The sequence below is a fragment of the Epinephelus fuscoguttatus genome, linkage group LG15 (assembly GCF_011397635.1).
Source record: "Epinephelus fuscoguttatus linkage group LG15, E.fuscoguttatus.final_Chr_v1".
NCBI lineage: Eukaryota > Metazoa > Chordata > Actinopteri > Perciformes > Serranidae > Epinephelus > Epinephelus fuscoguttatus.
Genome location: NC_064766.1, coordinates 37,566,190 through 37,589,634, shown reverse-complemented (window position 1 = coordinate 37,589,634; position 23,445 = coordinate 37,566,190). Strand labels below are relative to the sequence as shown.

The 23,445-nt window shown below is 40.4% G+C and overlaps 1 protein-coding gene across 5 annotated transcripts in view; it reads right to left on the bottom strand.

Moving 5' to 3' along the window:
* asic1c (acid-sensing (proton-gated) ion channel 1c) overlaps positions 1–23,445 on the bottom strand; it is a 131,516-nt gene that overhangs the window by 22,453 nt on the left and 85,618 nt on the right. For 3 of the 5 annotated variants that reach the window (XM_049597627.1, XM_049597629.1, XM_049597628.1), the window contains exon 1: positions 1,738–2,995. The exons of the other annotated variants lie outside the window; for them this stretch is intronic. In XM_049597627.1, the coding sequence (XP_049453584.1) occupies positions 1,738–2,379 (642 nt within the window). In that variant the 5' untranslated portion in view covers positions 2,380–2,995. Of the gene's footprint in view, positions 1–1,737; positions 2,996–23,445 lie in introns of those variants that run through there. 5 annotated transcript variants of the gene reach the window in all.

Here is a 23,445-nt window from a genome sequence, read left to right as displayed (position 1 = left end):
AAACTTCAATCACCTGAGGAACAAGTCTGATCGATATCGATCCAAAATTTCAAAAAACAAGAAACTTTCTGAACATAATTAATGGTTCATTTTCAGGATTTTGTATTCAGTTGCTCATAAAATTCAAATCATTAAGACCGCCTACGGGAAAAGTTCAAATACTAATTTGCTACATTACGCCACACTTCCTACATTAATGATCGTGGTTGTCCAATAATCCATACTTGGCAAACAGTAATATGTCAAACATTCACTTTAACACCATGGCAAGAAATCGTGGCTGCTGGGATGGTGTTTCTCACAGGCTGTCTCAACATTCCAGCAGTCTGTCTTCACTACATTTCTAAACAAGTAACACTGGTGAAAGAAAGGAATGCCATATAATGCTTAATTTTCACTACCCAGCACAGCGAGGTCATGCTAAAAGAGCTGCTGGCAAAAACTCAACCACTATGGCAAAGCTGATCTCAAGAGATCGGAGTCAGTGTTCCATGTCCAGACACAGACAGACTTACATGCAGCTCAGACAGATAAGACAGCGCCTTTGGTCCTTTCCCCCTGCTGGCTGTATAATGAGGTCTGCAAAAGTGACTAGAGACCTGTTTTTAAAGATTCTGATTTAAGTTTAGATAAAACAGGAGCTGCACACCATGTGCTACTGAAGATGGGAGCATGCAGCACAGTTTAAATCCCAATTATGGCCCCAATCTGGCGATGAGGACAGATTTTAACGACCGCGGAGGCTCTGCTGCACTGGTTTGTGCAAAGCAGGGGAGCCACCATGGACAGCTGACATCTTGCAGTGTGTGCAGGACTTTGCATTTCAACTGTCTCAAGAAGTAGTCACAGTAACAGGTCTGATATTTCTGACTCTGTATCTATAGACGATGAGATCTGCAAAGGCAAGTGGTGAAATGTGATGCCTGTGACAGGTTAGTGTTTTAAAACTGAGCATGTTCCCAGACATAAATTATTATCAGTGCTGCAGGAATAAATTAATCACTCTGCGTGCATACTTCTCGCTGCACAAGTTTCTCCCCTTTGAGCCTTTTAAATATTTCCTAACGGTGTTAGAGGCTGTGTTGGGAGCATCTGATGGAATTATTACCATTTTGAATAATGTGTGCAAACGTTATCCACTTCCTCCATGCAGCATTCAGAGCTTACTCAAAAACAAATGGGTGTAATAGACTTACATCTGGTGTTTTAAATGTGAGACTCAGCTGCTTATTTGAAACAAGACCATATACTCCACATGCCCTCCAGATGTTTAATTAGAGGAGCTAAAATTTTAATTTGAACTGATTTACGACGTCTGAATTATTAATGCTCCAATTTTTTTCCCTTAATATTGTTGTCACGGGTTATAAAACAAAAAGGCGTTAAAGCAACTGGCAGAACTCGCCAGGGTGAATAGAAGCGAATGAGAAAGTCCTATAACTGTAAAGCAGACAGTGACGTTATTGATGATGACATGACATTGATTTTCCACCACACCATGATGTATTTGTTTCCTTGAGTGACTTTTTGAAGACATCAAGTTTAATAAGGAAAAGGCTGTCATGTCTGAGAGGCAAAAACAGGACAGGCTTGTTTGCAGCTTTGAAACATCAACACCTTAAAACACTCTGAGAGAATGAGGGTGCGGCATCAAATACTTGCATGAATTATTAATACGCCTTGTAAACAGCACTCATATCCACACCTGACAAACAACATCTCTCTCTCTGTACATACAGTGCTGAAGTTTTTGTAGGTGCAGGTTTCCCCGCGGAACTTGCACTCCAGCAGCATGTCCTCCAACTGGTGGCCGAGACGTCCCATCATCTCAGTGGTGTTGACGTTGTAATCAGGGGGTGGGGTGTAGTTGTTGAAGTCCAGCAGGCTCAGGAGACCCTGCTTGTGGTTTTCTTTCAGGATGGACAGGCTCCTCTCCATCACCGTGTGATTAGGATACATGAGGTCCATCCAGTAGCCGCTGTGATACAGGTCATCCTTGGTCAGAGAGGACACACGGAAAACATTTTTGTTGCAGAAAGTAACAGCTGGGAAGGACATGTTGTGAGCCCACACCATGTTGATCTTCGTGACGGCAGGGTAGGACATCAGGTAGAGGATTCGGTTCCAGGACCAGGTGCACAGGAGACTGACACACACGAAGAAGGCCATGATCCAGATGACTCGCTGCGGCTTCGATTTGTCCGGAGAGAAGACAAACTTCAAACCGTGGATCTTCGTCCTCATTATGAAATCCACCGTGATCTCTTTCCACGATGGTTTAAGTGAGCTGGACTCAGTGTTTTGGAGACGGGTCTCTTGGGCATCACTGTCTTTGTGTGGCCCCAGGGCGACTGCTTCGGATGTGGTTGTCTTAACCATAATTGCTTGTGTCAAGGCAGGTGCTTCTTTACCAAATGCTGTTTTTTTTAGTAGCCCCCCACACAAATGCCTAATTTACACACAGTGGCTTTCTCTACAACCATTCTCCAGCTTTATGCATCACAAATTCCAGGTAACAGCGACTGGAGTCCTAATGTGCAGCTGTCCCACTGTTCAGGCTTGAAAATTCTTTGCCGTGAAGATATAAACAAAGGAACTGAGCTCCTTGGGGGAGGTAAAATTGATTTACATAATGATTCCTTTATGAGAAAAACAGCTGAATCACTCCATTAACGAAAACCATCAAGCGTAACCATCACCAGTCCTTCATCAATAGATAAATGGACGTGATAATTGCAGATGTAAGCGACGGCTTCACTCCCAGAGGCAATCACTTTGAAAATCCGGAGAGGCTTACCCCTGTTGCTCTGATCTTTCACTCCTCCATCTCCCTCTCCAGTGCCAGACAATACTTGCAGATTTCGGTGGTTTCTCTCTTTGTGCAGTAGCTGCCCAGAACCCAACTCCTCCCTTTTTCCACAGATTGAAGAGATGCTTTTTAGACTGTTGACTTGTAGCCTGCAGAAAGGAATATAAAGCTTGTTGCCCCCCTACACACTCTCTCCACAGTCGAATGGAGAATGAGGTGGAGCCAGTGGATGAAATTGTTTTCCTCCGGTGATGAAGTAGACCTCCAATGGTATAGAGAGGCGGGGGGAAGGTATCAATCAAAGTAGAAATAATTGTGATGAAGAAACTCTGCAACAGAATAAAATGATGAAGTCTGAAATCCTTTAATATTGGAGCATATGCAGCTTGCTCGTGAATCAATATATCTATATAATTGATAACTGAGGGGAGCCAGCTAGTTGGAGAAAAACGCAGCAAAATCCCCTTCAAAATGTGTTAGAAATATGCATTATGGCACATTTCCGAGTTCGTCTTGTCTGCCAGTTTCAAACATAATTTCACAAATGCAGTGTAATGAGGACTGACATCCTGCTGCATGCAGATGTAGCTCTGGCTGATATTAAAGGTGCTTTACTCCGTTTGTGTGAGACTATCAGAGGATTCTGTTTGGCAAAAGCCTCGGATTCACACTGAGACAGTTTTTTTTTCCATTATGTTTAGCTGGAATTGTTTCAGTCTGTAAATGTGACTATTGGCTGAGTAACCTGATCAAAGCTGTGGTGATGTATGGTTGGAAGAAACGACTCTGAAAAGTAAAATAAAAAAAAAAGAAACTGTTGGATTGTTGTGTGTGTTTGGAGAAGAGGGTGTCATTTGCACGTTTAGATGGGATGAATTGGACTAAAAATAATTGGATTCGTCCTAGTTTAAATATAACAGAAAAGGGTGGAAATGCCTCATGGGAATCACGGGGTCCTTGTCGCACTGTCTGGAGTGATGCAGAAATGTCACAAGATGCCAGTAATGATCTGCCAGTTCTATTTCAGGAAATTAATAATGCATTAATGTGCCCCATTTCATCTTAAAACACTTGTGAAAATTAAGCAAATGTGAACGGAGAACTTTTTTGTACGTTGATTTTACAAGAACAGTTCAACAATTTGGGGAATAAATTTCTTCTCCCTAAGCATCTCAATCACCAGAATTGAACATTTATCCAAACCAAGGATACATTAGCACTTTATTTTGTAGCTGATCCATTGAAACTTTACACTTTTCAATGCTCTGGTGAAGGCATGGTTAGGTGTAGCTGCAAAAATCACTTTGTCATGGACAGGAGAAGTTCATGTTTTGGCTCACAACACCAACGTTTGGTGCAACAAATGCTGCTGGGAAACGCTGCAATATGCCGCTATAACACCCACATTTTATGGCTCAAACACCGCTGAGGAATGCTGTGATGTGTCTGTAACAAACACCCCCAAAGAGTAAAAAACATCTAGGTTTGGTGCCACAAACACTGATGGAAATGCACAAAGGATTGCCAAAAGACAATTAGTATTGTTGTTTGTTGGTTTCAAACAGTGGTCTGCAGCTTGGCAGGCATCTTGCCCAAGTGACCCCCCATCCACCATCCCTTCCACCGCTCCAGGGGAAAGTCAGCTTATATATTAACTCTTGTTGATATGAAACATGCAAATGTAACACATTTATTGTTTGCAGAATTCTACAATGCCAACATTTTCTTGTGGCAACTGTGCTGCCTCAAAGTAAGATAAAAGGATCGACATCACTCTTATATCTGTACGCTAAATATGGAAGGAGGGATAGCAGGCTGTTTTGCTTAGCATAGACTGGAAGCAGGGGGAAACAGCTAGCCTGTTTCCAGTGGCGACTTTGAGACGTCACTGCACACTTTATTTTTGCACCTCAGTTTTTGTACAGATAAATGAATAAAGTATAGCATGTTAATAAGCGAGCTTTAGAGATATCTTTATACTATGATAATCTAGCTTCCTACTTAATGCACAGACATGATAGTGGTATCAGAAAATAAATGTATGTAAGTGACAAATTATTTCTTTGAGTGAGAGTGGCTGGAAAATGAACTCGTAGTTACTGTTTGCAAGTTATGAATTTCTATATCACTTGAGGCATCATTTAAAATTATTTTTGCTCTGCATAGCAAAGCTCACCATCTGTGGTGCACTTCACATCTGCATCCATTGCCTCACTAAATGCTGTAGGGAAATGCCCAGTTTTTCTTACACTGACACTAAATGTTTCCCTTTAATCAAAATCAGTGATAAGTGATAAGTAAACAGAAAGTGTGAATAGAGGAAAAGAGGCTTATGACTGCTGCGCTAGATGTAATTGGATGTCAGACAGTGAGCAGGGTTTAGCAATCACACATTAACTCAGTCAAACCACGCTGCAATTCAGTACAAAGGATAAATATTATGTAATGTTGAAAAACATAATATTATTTTATAAAAATGTTATTCCGTGGAAATATCAGGAGGTCAAACTCTAAACTTGTTGTGATGATGCATTAGGAGTCCTGTGTCCCGACCAACACATTTGTTATTCAACTAAAATGCAAAACTTAATTTAATAAAAATATTGTTTGATAACATTTCAATTTATCTCCAGCCAATTTAATTATAGCCAAAATTATTCATTCATAACAAAGAGAGAGAGGGTGGCCACTATGCGCAACAGTTTTTTGCTGTGTTCAAAAGTTGTGGTAATAACAGTTTGATGACATTAATGAATGTCTGGATACAGAAAATAAAGAGAAGCCGCAGTAACAGCTTCAGTTCTGCGGTAATAGTTATTTTCCCCCCGTGTGCTCTAAGGGCTTTCCGGTAGCAAAACAGCTAAATTAATTGCCTCGGTCCAGCTTCCCCAACAGCTACTGGATGTCATGTCTGCACCACACCTCTTTTTTTCCTGGCTTCCAGGCAACACACATGCTTGGCATTGCTTTCTTTTAAGCCTTGTGTTCAAACCTTTTTATTCATAGAAACACTCAGATAGGCTTCATTTAATTGTGGAAGTAAGGATTCTCTTTTTGTTTGGGAAAGATCCAATCAAAGTGAACAAAAGGCTCTATTTTGGCATCAACAGGGATAACTACCTCAGTGTCAGACCCGGCAACAAAGCAAAACAAAGAGGGGAAAAATACAAATGCTGCATGAGCAGCAGGCAAGTAAATAACTCCAACAATAACACCTTATCAGACTTATAGCTGACTGTCTGCTTTCTGCACTAACTGCCCAGCTGCATTGATTTCCTTTATTCTTGGTTTCTTTGCAAAGATGTCAATAGATATGAGGCACATTTAACTGGTGAGTTAATTACTTGAGCTCATTTGTGCTACAGCGGAGGCGTAAAGCGGATGGCTCTCCTGGTTTCTCAATCGTCTCTCGTCAGCAGTTTGAGCCGAGCGCAATTTCATTACTTGCAGCTGCAGAGGTTACACACAGGCAATGCGTGACAATCATCGTTAGTCTTTTTAACATGTGCTTTCTGTCTGTGACAGCGGCTGTCCACCAGTGGACTTTAATGTCAGCCCTTTACATTTAATCACAGGTATGTTTTCAGTATCTGTGTCTTCTCTCTGTGCGTATATCTTACACTGGGCTCAAGCACCTCCTACATAAATTATTATTACTTCTATTACCTTTATTAGACTACTAGTAAGTTCCAGCCTTTCATTGTGAGACTAAACTGATTTTCTGGCCACTTGGGGGCAGCAAAAACAAGCTGTATCACAACACTGACATATTAAACCTTTTTGGATGATAGGGTTAACTAAGTTTTTGTGTGTGTGTGTGTGGGGGGGGGGGGGCAAATTGTGATTTGTTATGCGGCTTTATAAATAAAACTGAATTGAACTTAATAATGTAGGGCTGACACCCTCTGGTCGGTGGGTTGATTGATCGGTTGATATGCTCTTGTCTGAACCAAATTCTAATTGGTCGGATAATCTCTGGCAGTAATTTCATCAGGCCTTTTATTCACCAAAGTATTTTTTTCCTAGCTGAAAACACCAGGACACTTTAATTGCATCTGGTTGCTATGATACGGAATATCTGCAGGGGCAAAAGTGTCTGTACAAGGTAGAGCATTTGCTATCAATGACAGGAAGGCTGAAGCACACAGGGATAGTGGACGGACGCACTGATCTATGTGGCACTTGTCCCCTACCCCACTGTGATTGGATGGCAGGGTAAAACATGACAGTGACGAGCAGTCTTTAATCCAAAGTTAAAAACTTTTCACTTAAAAATAATAAAAAAAATAAAATCAATGACTGGCTAGTTCACTCGGTGTAAAAGTCCACAGTACAAGCAAGCAGTCCAAAAACACATCCGAGGCGCTCTGACTGTCATTGAAAACCCTTTATGGGTACATGGATAACAATCGCGTTTCAACTAGAGAGTCTTCATCAGGGTGTGAAGGGAAGTGCACCTGATGTTTTTTTAACAATGAACTACACAGAGCCTTAACCCAGTGCAGACCTCCCTATTTTTTCCTCATTAAACATTTCTCACTTCTTGGCAACCAGAAAGAAAATGCAAAACGTGAAGTGCTCAGCGCTGAACAGACGTTCAGCACCTTGTCATGCTGTTGGCGTTCGTAGCATGGTGTAAACAGTTGCGCTCCAATTGCAAAGAATTCCAAAAATATGCTGGGTTTAGTAGAAAAACACTAGGGTGCACAATTGACCAATCAACTGGTTGAAGAGTAGGTAGAATTTTAGTCAACCAAGATTTTCTCTGGTTAACTGCAGCTCTATACTATATTACTATAGTTGTTATGGTTGTCACACATCCAGCAGATACAGCTGAACTTGTTGGTATTCAAAAAATTCAGGGTGATTAATGCGCTCTGCTTTCCATCCCAAAGGTGGAGCTATCACACGTGTAAACCTTAAGTCTGCATCCACTGATTTTATTTGACCATGTCAGACAGTGCAACAGGCTTTAAATGCAACACTGATATCTCATTAGTTATTAAAGCTGATGGAGAGAACGCGCCAGCAAACAGTTGTATTTACACATCCAGCAGACATTGAGCTCTCTTCCCATCATACACAGCCATTACCTCAATTGTTAATATGAAATATTGATTAGTGAAGCGTTAAGTGTAAATATTAGACCACTTCAATGAAGTCTTGTCAGTGCATGTTCTTTTGTTTTCAGCAGATCAATGATGTACTGGACTCAGTAAATTTACAGGACTTATGTACCTCTCCCTCTTATGTTATTGGATCTACAACATGACCTCATAAGAAGGTTGGAGCCTTTCCAATCTACTCAAAGAAACAACAAAGCTTTCCAATCTGGTGTAACACTCTGCAATCATGTTTCTGCACTGAGCTGCAGTGTTTTAGGATTTTTTTGTAATATGGCTCAGACTTTAGTGTGACTAACTTTCTAAAACTGTGTTTATTTGTGAAATCATTTCACAAAATCATTAATTTAATTAAAATATCCCCTCCAAGACAGCGCTGCAATCACTCAGGAATATAAAGCGCTCCGGGGCAGAAGTTAATGATTTTTTGTCTCTATAAAATTGCCAGCCTCCTTATTGAAAACACATTTCTGCTGCTTGCACATTTCTATTGTTATCTTCCCGAGGATGCAAAAAACATTTCATCTTTGTCTCAGTATTCAAGCATGTAATTAGAGAATCACGGTGTAATAAAATTTGCCAAATTGAAAACGAGCAGCTGACTGCCGTTTGATGAGAAAGAAAAGTGCAACTATTTGAAAGATAAGTAATTTTTTGATTTGTACATTTATTGCCCGGCTTTAAGACCAGCTCAGTGATCCCTGCGACTGTCAGGGAGTGACACTAACCATCCTCTTTCATGTCAAAGCTTAGTTGAACCCCAGAGGTCTCATTAGAGGAGGAGCAGAGTTTTGACTGAGTAAAGGGGAGAGCTCCTTCAAGGGCCAGTGAGAATGTTCAGCTCCGAATGAAATACCGGCGGCAATTAGACCCACATCAGAAACACAGGCAGCTCAGACAGGGCAAAGACCAAGATGAGAAAAATACAGGCTATATCCAACATTATTACCCAGTTACTGCAGAGCTGAGCTGATTAGCTAATTCGTCGATTAACAGACCACAATTCTGATGACTAAGTAATTATTTAAGTCGAGTAAAAATGCCAAAAATCAGCTGGCTATAGCCCTTATTTGTGAACATTTGGTGTGTTTCTCAATCTTCTGACAGTAAACACAATATGGTGTTTGGACTGTTGGACCGGGAGAAAAGCATTTTTATAATGAAACCCCAGGGAATTGTGTTGGGCTTTTTTCTTTCTTTCTTTTTCAAATCAATTTTAGGACTTTTTCTGGCCAAATCATTAGTTAATTGAGTAATTCTGAATCAATAATTAAAATAGTTATTTGCAGCCTTAAGCGACTGCTCACTGAGCACACACAGAAATAAGGCTCAATATAACGATTGCTTCGTTTCATTATCGTTTAATCTTCCATTTGCTTTCTTGATTAGTCAATTCATTTTTGCTATGAAACTGGCCAATATAACGACACTATCGAGGGCGCCCATGTCTATAATGTATTCTAAACATACTTATAATGCATTATGATCTGCTGATAGAACTGTATAATTAAACGTTATACATTAATATACTTACAAGCATTCGTAAATATTCATAATGCCTTATAACAATAATCATAACAGTATTTTATAACATCTTGCAGGGCCATGTCTTGTAACACTTTATTAATGGTCACTCACTTACCTTTTAAAAGCCCATGACTGTAATGCATTACTTATAATGCGTTATAATCTGCCTATTGCACTGTATAATGATCGATATAAGCACTGGTACATGGTCATAATTCTTTATATACAATAACCCTTTACAGTGACTTAGAACCAGCTTGTAATGTTCTATATGTGCCCAATACCTCGGGAAATTTCATACATGTACTTTAAGCACATCCAGAGACCACTTAGAGTAACTTCTTATCAGATTATAATGCATTACAACAATGAGAATTATAATACACAATGTGTAGTGCCCTGCAATTATGAAGTATTATGATACTTGACCTTGTTAGTCATAATAAAATGCTTTATAATGTGTTTAAGTATGCATAAGGCGTTTTGAATATTTATGAATGCTGATAACTACACTTACACAGTGCTTTAAGCAGATTATAATGTGCTATGAGCATTTTCTTAATGCATTGAAGACATGGAAGTCATGGAAAGTGGTACCATAATTTCCAAGGTGCCTGTTTCAAATTCCTTTTCTTATCCAACCATCAGTCCAAACCCAAAGATACTAAGTTTAATATTATACATAAGAAGGGAAAGCAGCTATTTATTATGACCTGGCAATCAACAAATCAAAATGACTGATGATTTCAGCTCCATGCTTTGTACTGAACTTCACACATTAATGTGACGACTGTACCTTTAAATAATAAGAAACTAATGGACCAAACGAGCAGACCGTCTGACAGTCCTTACATACATACAGTACCCACTTTAAACTTTTGATAAAAAACTATGAAGTTGTAACATTTGAAGCTTGAATAAATAAAGCTGATTTGTCAAATACTAAATAAATATTCCACATATAAGGCACCAGAGTCTCTCAACCGTGACTCCAGAATTCCTCATGGAGTTACTTGATATGCAGCATGTCACACTCAGATTCACATGAAAACTTCACAACTCGACTCCCTGAGATTTTCCAGACCTTAAAATCAAGGCCAGAGACAGGCAGACAAGTCCTGTGCTACACTGTGATTTAAGATGACCAAACAAATGCAAATCTGGAGCACAAGACAGACGGTTAGAGCCAAAACAAATGCAATCAGGGATGTCACTCTGGTGGATGGGCAGCTTCTTTAGCAAAGGGAGACATCTTGTGGCCTGCCTCTAAATGAAACCAACCTCCTTATTAAAAAAAAAGAAAGCAACACAGCCACTCTGTATGCTGCACCAGTAACGCAAGGGAAGCAAGAATGGATTTTTAGCTAAGATGGGCTTATACTGTGAAATATCTCATATAAAATTCATCAAACAGGAAAATATTGGCATGTGCTTTGTAAAAATTATAAATAAATAAAATAACCAAAAGCTGTTTTGGAGGAGAGTGCAGTGCATCCACAGTAAATCCTTTTGCTCATAAACATATTTGTTTTTCAGTTTCAGTAAAGCAAAATGCAGGACTCAGTGTTACTTATTTAGAATCCACAGTAATTATGAACATTTCTGACGCAGCACATACAGTATATCCCCCTCTGGCAGACCAGGTGGAGGACAGATGCAGCCTGTATCAATAAAAAACAGATGCTGGCGGCTACACCTGCCGTCTTGTTCCCTTGTTCCATTCCAGGCAGAACCCAACTAAAAAAAACATAAGTGCGCTGTCACTCAAGCTTTCAGTCTGCAGCCCCGCAGTCACACTTTGATAAACTCACTCCTCATATTTCTTCACCAGTACTTTCATTTGCAAGGATAATCTCATTTTTTTTGCATGTCCTCATCTTGTTTGCTCAGCTGGAGGCTTTTGGTATCCATTCCTGAATCCATTTTGCCCGCTTGCCCAGAAATTAAGCATCGTAAGCACTTGCCAGCTGCCTAAAAGCGCCACAGAGAAACAGCATTCCATCAAGAGTTTCTCCTGTGTCAGGTGAACGTTATTATGAATTCAAATCATACCCTCAAACACCCGCAAGGCTACACAGGCTCTCTCTTCTTCCGGCATTCAAACAAATGTCATTACATGATCTAAATGTATAGGATTTTTTTTTTTAAACACTTGAAAGTGGATTACATCATCCGTCATACTTCTGAAAAATGACGTTTCCAGCAATGTGTCATGTCTGACTTCCCTTGTTCAGTGACTCGTGGTGTCGAGGGAAATCTCAGTTTACTTGAAAGAAGATAGTGATACAATACTTTGAAAGGTGCAAGGCATTGCTTTTATTGGCTTAGAGAGCAGGATATATAGATCCCAGAGGCCATTAGTAGAAACTAAAGCTAAATATGGACATGGCAGATCATCTAAGATCATAAGGATATGTGATATGGAACCATGAGTTGTTGTTTTTTTGCCCTATCGTTGTCTGGTAGAATATAACAATCTGCATATTAACAAGCCTAACACATGCTTTTGTTTGGATATTGCATGATGCCAGAAGGCTGGTAATCTGCGACACAACATAATGGCACTATTGGTTTTGGACAGAGTCACAATTGTGTCCAATGTCTCCACCTAACAAGCTAATTAACTTAAGAGGTTCTGTCAACTGGCACCTTTAATGTCTGCCTCTGGTAGTATCTGCTCCCAGATGTGCAAGTCAGCAAAAAGGCATCCCCGTGCAGCGTCCCCGCTATGAATTCCTTTACTATTCCTCGTCAGCGCCATTGATCGGACTGCCAATGCTGCACTTACAGTAACAGTGGCTCCCGCGCTGGCCTTTACTGACACTGAGTAATGGAACAAACACATTAGGTATTTGCTATCTGGCCTGTCATCGACGCTCACTGCCTCAGATTTGTTTATTTCGTTGTTTGTACTGTGGGGCTTTATTTTATCTCTCCACTTCTTTCTCTTCATGCTCCAGGCAGCACTGTAATTTTGTGCTCCTCCACACACCTCTTCCCTTCATCTCTCCTAATGCTTCCAGTTGTGCATCGCGGCGCTGACTCGGCTCCAAAGCAGGCTGAATCACAATGATGGTGTCAGTCGGCAGCTGAGTCCCAGTCCCACCTCAATCTAAGCACAGCACAGCCTCCTTTCCCTCTATCTCATCCTTTCTCTTTTATTTCCACTTTGTCTTAGCTTTCTCCTTCAACCCTGTGCCTTGCTTACCCTCTTTTATCCTTCTCTCTTCTATAAGCTGCTACTCTTCTGTCTCCTCCTATCTACCACACTGCCGATTTTCTGCCTCTTCCTGAACCGGTCTAACTCTCAATCCTGACTTCTGCTTCCTTTACTCACCCTTCTCTTTTCTATGACCTCCAAAACCAACTTCAGCCTCCATACTATACTGCAGCGGATGAAGTAAAACACCACATCCTGCTCCTTGTTTGGCAGACGCTGAACAAATCCCCAGCCACAACAGACAGACCACAATGTAATATCAAAAAGGCTCTGCACAATCCGATACCTCAACAGGAAGTTCAATTGCACCACACAAGATCAACAGTTAAAGGATAAATGTGATAGAATCAAATCTGTGCATTAGCCTGCTAAAGCTCTGAGCCGGTGATCGATTGAAATGATATTACGCCAACTTCAGCATGCATCCTGCATATGCACACTGACAGATGATTTATTTGGTCAGAGCCAATCTTGCAGGTTTAATCCACAGCAGTGTGTTGGGGTGCTTATGCTTGTGAGCATTAATGAGGCAATAAATCAAACACCAGTTCACGGGCGGTGTGTATGGCAACAAGATGGAGGCACCAGATTAATTTTGATAATGAAATAAAGCTATAGCTGAGAAAATTGTTTGGCCGATCAGTTGAATAAATGGGATCATGCTTTCTTTAAGGTTCAGTGTGCAGGATTTAGGGGGATATAGGAGCAGCAATGGAATATAATATAATATAATATAATATAATATAATATAATATAATATAATAAGTGCTTTCTGAAAATAAGAACTGTTGTGTTTTCTTTACCTTAGAACGAGCCGTTTATATCTACATACGTAGCGGGTCTTCATTTGTAGAGACTGCCATGTTGCACTGCCATGTTTCTACAGCAGCTCAAATAAATAAACCACACACTGGCTCTAGATAGGGACATTTGCGTTTTCCTGTCAGCCACCGTAGGTAGCAGCCCCTCAGTAATAAGCAGTGTTGGAAAAACACTAATCTTTTTCATGTGAAACTGCTTTCTTTAGTGTTTTTACCAGTTTAGATCACTGTGTCTGTTTGTTGTCTGGATTTGAAGTCATCAGAGAAAAAAGATAAGCACACATTAGCAGGTGCTGGGCGAGCGGCCCATCTCGACAAGCCACGCAGCTTCAGAGAAACACTGATTTGTAACATGAAACTGCTTTAAGGGGGATTTACACTTGTGCGGCAGACCCTATGCTGTAGCATACACACGTGGCCTATGCCGTTGTGAGCATTTATACTTGTGTGGTACTGTGTTTGTGTCACTCTGCAGTTACACCTCCAAAACACTAGTTGGTGGCAGGGTTTCTGTGAAGTGCTGTGAAGTTTGGCTGATTCAAAACACACATTAAACACACATTAAACATGGCTTAATAGAGACAATTTCAAACACAAGTACACAAATCAGCTTCACTATAACTTGCAGTATTCACACTTGTCTTCATCTGGACACATTTTCCCCACAAATACAACATGCTAATGTTTTTAGCACAAGCCTATGGCATTTTACATTGTATAAATTAGCCTAGTGGCTAGCGGACTTTTTTTCTTTACTCATATAAAGCCAGGGACAACAGCAACATTTAACAAAGGTAACGTTACCAAATTCGGCTCCATAATGTAACATGCTAACATTATTAGCACAAGCCTATGGCATTTTACATTGTATAAATTATAAATTCCTCTGCTCATATGAAACCAGGATAAATCAAATCCCCAAAAGATAAATTACACACAACACTTAAAATGCTGTTTTGTGGAGGCTTTATTATCTACACAATTTATGGTCTCTTATTTGTGAAATTAAAGTAAATAAAAGCTTTGTTTCCACTGAGGGAAATGGTTTCGGCTTAAAGTAATAGGCAGGATGTCTGCTTCACCATGACGTGTAGTTACATTAATGGGGAAGTGCATGTCAGGCTACGGCGTAGGGTACGGTGTCAATTCAACGCAGAAGTATAAATCCTGCATTATTCAGTGTATTTACTGGTTTAAATCACTGAGTCTGTTTCTCTTGAAGAGGCAGAGACCTCTGTAGATAACGTGGCTCATATTTAAAACCTCCTGTACAATGAACACTGAAGAAATTCTAACCAGAAGAGGTTTCAGCTGGCTGCAATCTGCAATCCTCACCACTAGATGCCACTAAATCCCCCTAAATCTCACACACTGCTCCTTTACTATAATGTTGAGTCACATACTCTGTCTGAAATAGACACATTTATACATTTTATACACATGAAGTCTTGCAGAAGCACAGAAATCCTTCAGTGTAATCTGAACAAAGCTTATTACCACAGTTCGCAGACTGATACAGGGATATTCAAGGCTATGTTCCTGTATATATTCATAGCACTGGGTAAAAAAATTTCCAGCATCCACCATCTGCCAGCCTTTTAATGTCTGAGTCTCGTTCTCCTCCAGTGAATTACAGCATCCTCCCCCCGAAAAAATATTTCATTACTTTATGCAGAGGGAATAATTGCACTTGGGGGCCCAGATATTTCCTCTCCAAGATTTCTCAATACCACTGCACCCATATCCAACTCATTAGCAGAAACATCTGGTCTTTCCTGTCACTGTAGGCATGCTGTAGTTTCTTCAGCCACAGTTTCTTTGTCTGACCTTGACACAAAAATGCAGATGCAGGCACAAACACACATGTATATTCTCATGCAGAAATACTACACAGATTGAAGTATCATACAGGTAATATGTTAGATTCTAGAAGAGCAAAAATAATAGTACTCTAGGGGTTTTGAATTGGAAAAGGTAATAGTCTATTTATTCTAGCACTCTGCCGTTTTAATGCCATGTCAAAATGCAAAACACTCAAGTTTAATATATGAGCAGAGGCATTTGAATGATTTCATGCATACATTTCCTCCGATTTTTCCACACACAGAGAGCTAATTATCAGATGTTGTCTAGACCTTGCGTGAGTCATCTTGCGGTGATGTTCCTGAAGTATATAATGGGTAATCTCAATTCCATCACATCTCATCTCCTGTGAGAGGACTTGCCTCTGAGCCTCCCACAGTAAGATCAGCAGGCCGAGGAGGGGGGATTCAGGCAGCTCCATGAATATTTAATTAGTCCCCTCTATACTTAGGCCCTCAGAGCGTCTCCAGTTTCTGACATTTAGCTGAAATTTGCCCTTTGTGCGTGGGGATGTGAAAGAGCCAAGGTCACCTGACTGACCGCACTGATATCAAAATCTGCCTTTATTAGCTTAAATGTGCCGTGCTGTTTTGGTGGAACTCAAATCTGGTGCGCTATTTTCTTGTACAAGGCTGAAGCTCTTCTTACAGTAGATGTCAGGTTTGGTGTGGGTTCAGTGGAAACCAATGTCTCTCAAACAAAATAATAGTATTGACACTTTAGACCTACTAGGTAATTAGTATAAATCATTTGCCTTACTTCCACTGCTACTGGCTCTCTAAGAAATTGTGCAGCACGACAAACCCATCTTGGTGCTAGGCTTTCATCACTCAAATCAATGGCCCATTTCATCGAAATACAATCCTTCCCCTGTCTCTGCAGCAGGACGATTAAGTTCCATTCAAATTCTGCTGACATGATTTTATCTCTTTGGCTGAGGCTTGAAAATTGAGGGGAAAAAATGGGATTTAACAATAAATGAAAGCACAAGGGTTCAGAAAAATTACCCTTTCAGTGTAAAAGTGACACTGTTCTGTTTTGGTGACTTTATGTGTTTTTGATGTTGTGAGATGAAACAAAACGCTAGAACATTTGGTGCCACTGCTACCAGAAAGATCATTCTTCTGAGGTATTTACAAAGAAAAACAATAACATATTAAAAACTCTACTGGTCTCAAAAACGCCATATGTTTACTACATAATGCATGATGCGTGATGTCAGCAGAGATTTGTTGAACCATATGGCACCTCAATAGTTTACATCTTTCTGGGGACAATTTTAAGGAAGTAACTCTCATTTCTCCTTCAAGAAAAAGGATTATTAATAGTGGTTGCAAAATGAAGAAGTGGACATAATATAAATATTGCCATCACTGTAAAAGCCGAGGAAATATCTTTCTGCTTTTGGCGCCTGCTCTCATACACAGAGATAAAGCATTACTTTATTAGTATTCCTCAGAAATTCTGCCTGTCTTACACCCCCATACCTGTTGTTCCCCCCTGAGCCACTTAATCTTTGCACAAACATGCCATTAATTATTTAAAAAGGAAGGATTATGGGACCATTACCGAAAAAACAATTAAGAAATGACAACATAATTTGAATGAAAGTGACGTCTCTTTCCTGAACGATATCTGAAGTGAATGTCTCATCATGACAATGCTCATTTAAAAAAAAAAAAAAGAACCACTCCCTTGCAGCAGAGCTCTGCTGTAATGTCTTCTGGTGTTCATAAACATAAACTGACTCATATTTCATTTCACCGAGGGCAGTGTGAAGCATTCAAATCGTAGCATTATAATGACTATTAAACAGCTCTCAGTTGTTAGCATTGTTGCCAAAGGCTTTTGCATATGTTCAAATCTGGCTTTCATGCTTTTCTACTGAGTGTGTGCATTTTCCCTTTAATTTAAAACATCATTTTAGATCTTCAGATAAATATTTAGTCTAAATATTTAAATAATCTGCATTTATCCTACTGAGAAGTTCTGAAATATTTAAGATAGCACTTTTACACTCTCACATCTCACCACCTAAGGATGAGTGTTTTTCCCCCACAATGATTCTGATGCAGTTTACACCAAATTTCACCCTGAAGCAAGACCCACAGAGGGAGCCATACTTACTGTAGTAAAGTTCTCTGGACCGCAGTCCTTGCCTCTATATTTGCAGTCAAGCAACATTTCATCTATGTTGTGGCTAGTCCTCTGCACAAACTCCAGCATGTTGAATGTTTTGCTGGGGTAAAACTTGCTGTTGTCCCCCGGTTGCCCCAAAGCGGCCATGAAGTCATCAAAGTCCCCTTGCTCCACACCCAAGAGCCCCGCCATCCAGAAGATGTCATCCCTACTGATCTGGGACCTTCGATAGCTGTTGTAGTTGCAGAGGGTGATGGCTGGGAAGTACATGACGGGACTGTCCATCTCATCAAGAATGGTGACATGGGGGTACCGGTAGTACTCGATCACACGGTCGGCAACTTGGTAAAGGAAGATGGAAAGGGAGGAGCTGAATGCGGCGGCCCAAAGCAGCCGTCGAATAGTCACTCCACCGGGCAGGAAGATGTGGCTGAGGCCGTGGAGGGTACAGCTGGCCCCAAACACTGTAATGTCTGACGGTGGACGTGGCGCTTCTTCCTCTGGGGCTCCCATTATCAACAAGAGTTTCCAAGTTAGTGTTGCTGGATGTGGTCTTGCTGCAGTGATGACCTGCTGAATACTGGCGCTAACAGGGAGGTTCACCTAGACTAAATGTACAAGGAAGGCTGGACAAGACAGAGTATAGTTTCCTGTTCACACCCGAGGGAGGGGAAGGGGTGGGTAACTGAAGCTGGGAAGTAGCGATGGACTGGTACATCAACCAATCCTGGTTGAGGTCTTAGAGGGCACATTGAATTCAAGAGATCCAGTTTCATTTGGGAAGTAAGACCTGATCCCACAGCGGGTCGTGGCAGATGCATCAGACAGGGATATGGCAGAGAGGCAAAGATGAAAACTGAAGCATATTCAATTTAGCAACCTCTAAAACACCCAAATTCTTTTGGCACACATCAATGGCATCGTGCGTCTCTGACTGAAAGTTGAAGTACTTTATTGTTTTAACTTCAGAAGAATTCAGCGCAATTTAATGAGTTAAAAAAAAATACCGTGCCCCAATCAAAACGAGGCTGTTCTTCTCAGTTCCTGAAAAGTTGACATTTTTGAGACAGAAAATGTCAGCAATTCCCAATTAGCATCACATTTAGTTACAGCAGCACACACGAACCTTGAGCTGCCATGTACAACCACAATAATCCATTAGCCACCGAGAAGCTACACAGGGGGAATAGCTTAGTGCTTTTCTTAATGAAACGTTATTGTGAAAAGCCACTATATTACTCATTAATGGTGTTCATTAAGCTTATTGCAGCTGGTGACAGGAGTCAAACCTGTGACTCCTCTAAGTCACAGACTCCTTTTTATAACCTTTCTGCTACCATCTTCCTCTCTGAACTTTCTTGTGATGATTACACATAACACAATGACGTACATCACAGCGGAGAGTCAAGCAGGCATTCATCTATTCTCAAAAACCTCTTTAAAACCACTAAAAGGATCAAAAAACACGTTAACTTATGTCAATGCAGTCACAGCTGATCCCTTAAGTTTGCAGCGCACACATCATCTTCTATCTTGCTGCAGCCCCCCTATCATGTGTTTTGTAACAGCATCAATTATTAATGCCTTCTCCTGCATACATTTCAACTCATGGACAGGGGTGTATATTCGCAGAATGCAGGCCTGAGGTTATTCCAGTCCATCCTGATAAGCATCTGTCTCGTCTGAAATTGATTTGCTCAGAGCAGCATTCATTTAAAAATAAATTTAATAAGTTAACTGATGTTAGGAGCAAAGCAAGGACTTCTAATCGCCTGTCAGGACTACTTAAAATATACCTGGTTAACCTGTTCTCTCTTGTCAGTCTCAGCTTCCTCACGCACCAATCTCTCTTCATCATCCACACCTTTTTCTTCTTGCATACATCCCCTTATCTAACCTTCTGTACATCAATTCCTCCTCTCATCGCCCTCTATCCTTCCCCTCCTTAAATCAATTCTGTTGGTAGAGGCCAAAAGCAGAGCCGAGGCACAGTGAATATTGGGCTTACTTTCATTTGGGGGATACAAACAGGACTCCAAATGAATGATAATGTTGATCTGCACCTGCTGGATGTGTAAATAAGCAACTGTTTGCCATATCAACTTAGAAGGTGATGCTATGTCAGTGTTATGCTCACAACCTGTTTCTGCTGCCTTCAAGTGGACAAAACAATCAGTTATTGCAATTACAGCTACAGTACACTAAGTTTTTTGATAGTAGCACAAGAGGCAGACAATCATGCTCCTCTGTGTCCTCATGGTGCTCCTAATGGCATTTACAAGAACCACAAAAAAACAGAGCCAAAGTGTCTCTAACACAGCTGTCAATCATGTCCATCACTGCTCATAAACTGCCGTCAAACTGTCAAACTAGGCAGCACTGGTTGAATATGAATCAAGGTTGTCATTGCATCGCCTGTTTCTCTCCTCAGATGTTTTCATAAACATATTTCAGTGTACTGTTTAGCTGTAAAATTTGGACATAGCTTCATTTTGACTTGAATGTGTTCAACATAGCAGCCATGTCACAAACTGTCTCATTTTACAGCTTAACAGTACACCAAAGTATGTTTCTCAAAACATACATGGCGAGGAATAGTCAACGCAGTAACGGAATATTGATTCATATTTAATCATGGCAACTTAGTTTGGCAGTTTGACCACAGTTCCTGAGCCGTGATGGACATGTTAGACAGCTGCTTTCTCTGAAAATGGCCTGTGATTGGTCATAGTCTCCCATCAAAGGCTTGATTTTCTAAAGCCTGAAAACAGAGCCAAGCAGAGATACAGAAGTCTAGCGTTCTTTCAGACCACGTGAATTACAATACGCTCAAAGTTTGCCTACCTGAACTTAAGCTACATAAGGTCTCAGTACAGCTTTTAAACAAAGTGAACTTTCAGGGTTGCTGCTGTGCACTGCATTGCGACCCAAAAGTGCAAACAGTGTGTATGTAAATCTTAAAACTGCATTAAGTAACGTTTTGGCCACTTGGGGGCAGTGCAGAAACCTGTAAACACAACACTGATCCACTGATACCTTATAAGTTATATGATGAATGTGTTAGCTGCTAGTTGCCCATCAATGTGTCCAGCAGACTCGGAGCAACATTAGCATTCATTCAGAGTCGTGTTTCTGTCCAATACTGACTCACCTTTTAGCTTTATTTTGGTCTTTACCAACTCCTGAAGGAAAACTCCTGGCTTGTAAACTGCTAAATGCTTATCTGTGTTCAGCAGCTAGTTGCTCACTTTGTCTGACCACTGTTTCATGCTGGGCAGGTAGTGAATTGTGTTTTGTGTTTTCAGGGCTTTATCACTAAAAACAGCTACCAGGTTGTTGAGAGTGGTTAGGGTGAGTCAAAACAGTGACTGGCCAAAACACAAAACAATAAAATGAAAGATGCTCAAACCCTCTAGAGGGCTGGAGGGAACAGCAGGGTGATCTTTTTCTGTGGCTCAATCACTACAAACTCCCCCCTTAACATTACATGTGGTCTTTTCATCCATTGTTAATGTAAAAGTATTGATTGGGACAGCTTTAACAGCTAGCGTTACCACTGGGGTTGTCACTTTGTGTCTGCACCCAACACTGACGCAGCACTCACTCCATCACTTCATTCATGCCGGCCAGAAAATGATTTTACATAAAGGATAAGTCATACCTTATGATTTTGACATTTTTTGCCAGCCAACATTTGCCACTTGTATTGTAGTTTGACAGGCTTTAAGTACATCAATAAAAAACAAAAAGCAAAGCTCTGCCAAGGCTGCACAATGTTCTGACTTTAAATAATACAGTGACAATTGAGAGATATGTGCATTAAGAAGCAGGCCAGTAGTTTAATGAGGAAATGATGAAAACTCCTAAAGAATGTCTAATATCTGACAATGTTAGTAAATCTTTTCCTGGATCTGAACAAAAACTTATCTCTTGTTCACTGGATAATGTCCTACTGTAATTTTCCACCAAATGTCATTAAAATCTGATTACTTTTTGAAACAAGAACAAGTTCAGATTATAGCTACTGCGCAGCAATGGTCGGGGCCGGGCAATTTTAGGCAAAATTAGGCAATTCTGAGCAACACACACACTAAAACAAAGAATGTCACAACATAGAAGTTACATCATATAATTATGGCATGCCCTTTAAATTGTGGATGAGTGGCTAAACAGGGAAAAGAGACAAAGGATAACAGGGAAAGTGTTGATAAAGAGTATTTGTCTCTCCGCCAAACTGCCTAGATCATAATTATTTTAACTTTGGTAGTCTCTAATCCACATAGCATGATGCCTGAACATAGGACTTTCACATTAGAATGTCCGTTCTGCCTTAGCTGAGGCTTGAACTCACAACTTCTGAGACTGAGGTCCATCTTCTATCTCACTGTGCTAATTGACAAGTGACAGTTCATGTGTGGCTTCACAAATTGACTAAGCCAAGCATCAGGGTGCCAGACAGTAGCCATCCATGCCATGGAAAAGCAAATTTCAAAGTTATAGTTCCAAAGCTGTAGCACATATGGTTGATTTGTTATGAATTTTCAAAGTTTTGAAATTTAGAGGCTTGCTGTAGCGCCACCATCAGGACTATTGGCTTGTGTTTCCAGCTGAGGACATCTGGCATGGGACTGGACCTTTATGAAAAGTTTGGGTAGATTTCTCATATGGAAATGTTGCATGAGCTGAGGCTTGAACTCACAATCTTCAACACCAAGAACCATCCTCTAGCTCACTGAGCTAATTGGCAAACAGAAATGTCACATGTTCACAAATTGACTAAGCCAGTCACCTGTGTGCAAGACAGCAGCTGTTAGTGTGTAAAGGCAGATTTCAAACGGCTGTCAAAAATTCAGTTATTAAGACAAAAATCTGAAAATACACAAATTGCATCTAGACAGCATGGAGATGTTGGTAATTTGTTTTTAACAATGATTTATTGGCTCCATAAGTGAAAAACTGATGTTTAAATTGCCATTTTTACATCTGAATTGTTGGCATGAGAGCGAAATTCAAAATGCTGTAAAGAATTCAGTTTTTGAGATAAAATTCTGATATTTTCCACACATCATCTACCATGACTCCAAAATTTTGTCATTTTTTTAATGAACATTGAAAATGTATTTAGCAAGAATTTGCGAGTATATGTTTACAATGCCGTTTACAGTCAAACATTCTGATGCACTGTAGGCTCAATTTTTGATAAATCAAAAATCTGTGTGGATCGTTTGTGTAGGACAGTCTGAAGATGCTCTGTAGCAAGTTTGGTGTCAACTGAGCAAAAATTGTGGGAGGAGATAGGTTTAAGAAGTTTTACAGTTTTTGGAAAAAAACAGCAAATTATGAAGTCATGAACTTCATAATTTGCACTAGGTTTAAATGTACAAAAGTTTCTTCAGTATTGGGGCTACAGTTTGATGAAAGTTGCAAATCTGTAGCACGTATGGTTGATTTGTTGTGAATTTTCAAAATTTTGAAATTTAGAGGCTTGCTGTAGCGCTACCATCAGGACTATTGACCTGTTTTTGCAGCTGAGGCAATCTGACATGGGACTGGACCTTTGTGCAAAGTTTGGTGATTTTTCGCGCATGGGAAGTATGATTTCCTTGGAAGAAGAAGAAGAAGAAGAACATGCAGCAAAACAATAGGGTCCTGGCAGCTTAGGCTGCCCGACCCCTAATAACACAAACCTTATGCCAGACGCTACAGTATGCTTCAGCTGAGCACTCAGGCGCTGCTAGGCAAAAACACAAAGGCAACCGAACCTAAAAGCTGATGTTTGAGTTGACTTTAAAGACAATGTTTTAAAGAAATTCAAACCACAGCGACCTCTCTCTCAGCGAGTATGTCAAATGCCTGAGAGAAAAGCCATTTAGACAACGTCAGGTTTGGCAAAGACGCATCAAAACCACAGAAGTTCAGACAGAGCAGCTTAAAGAGTGTGCA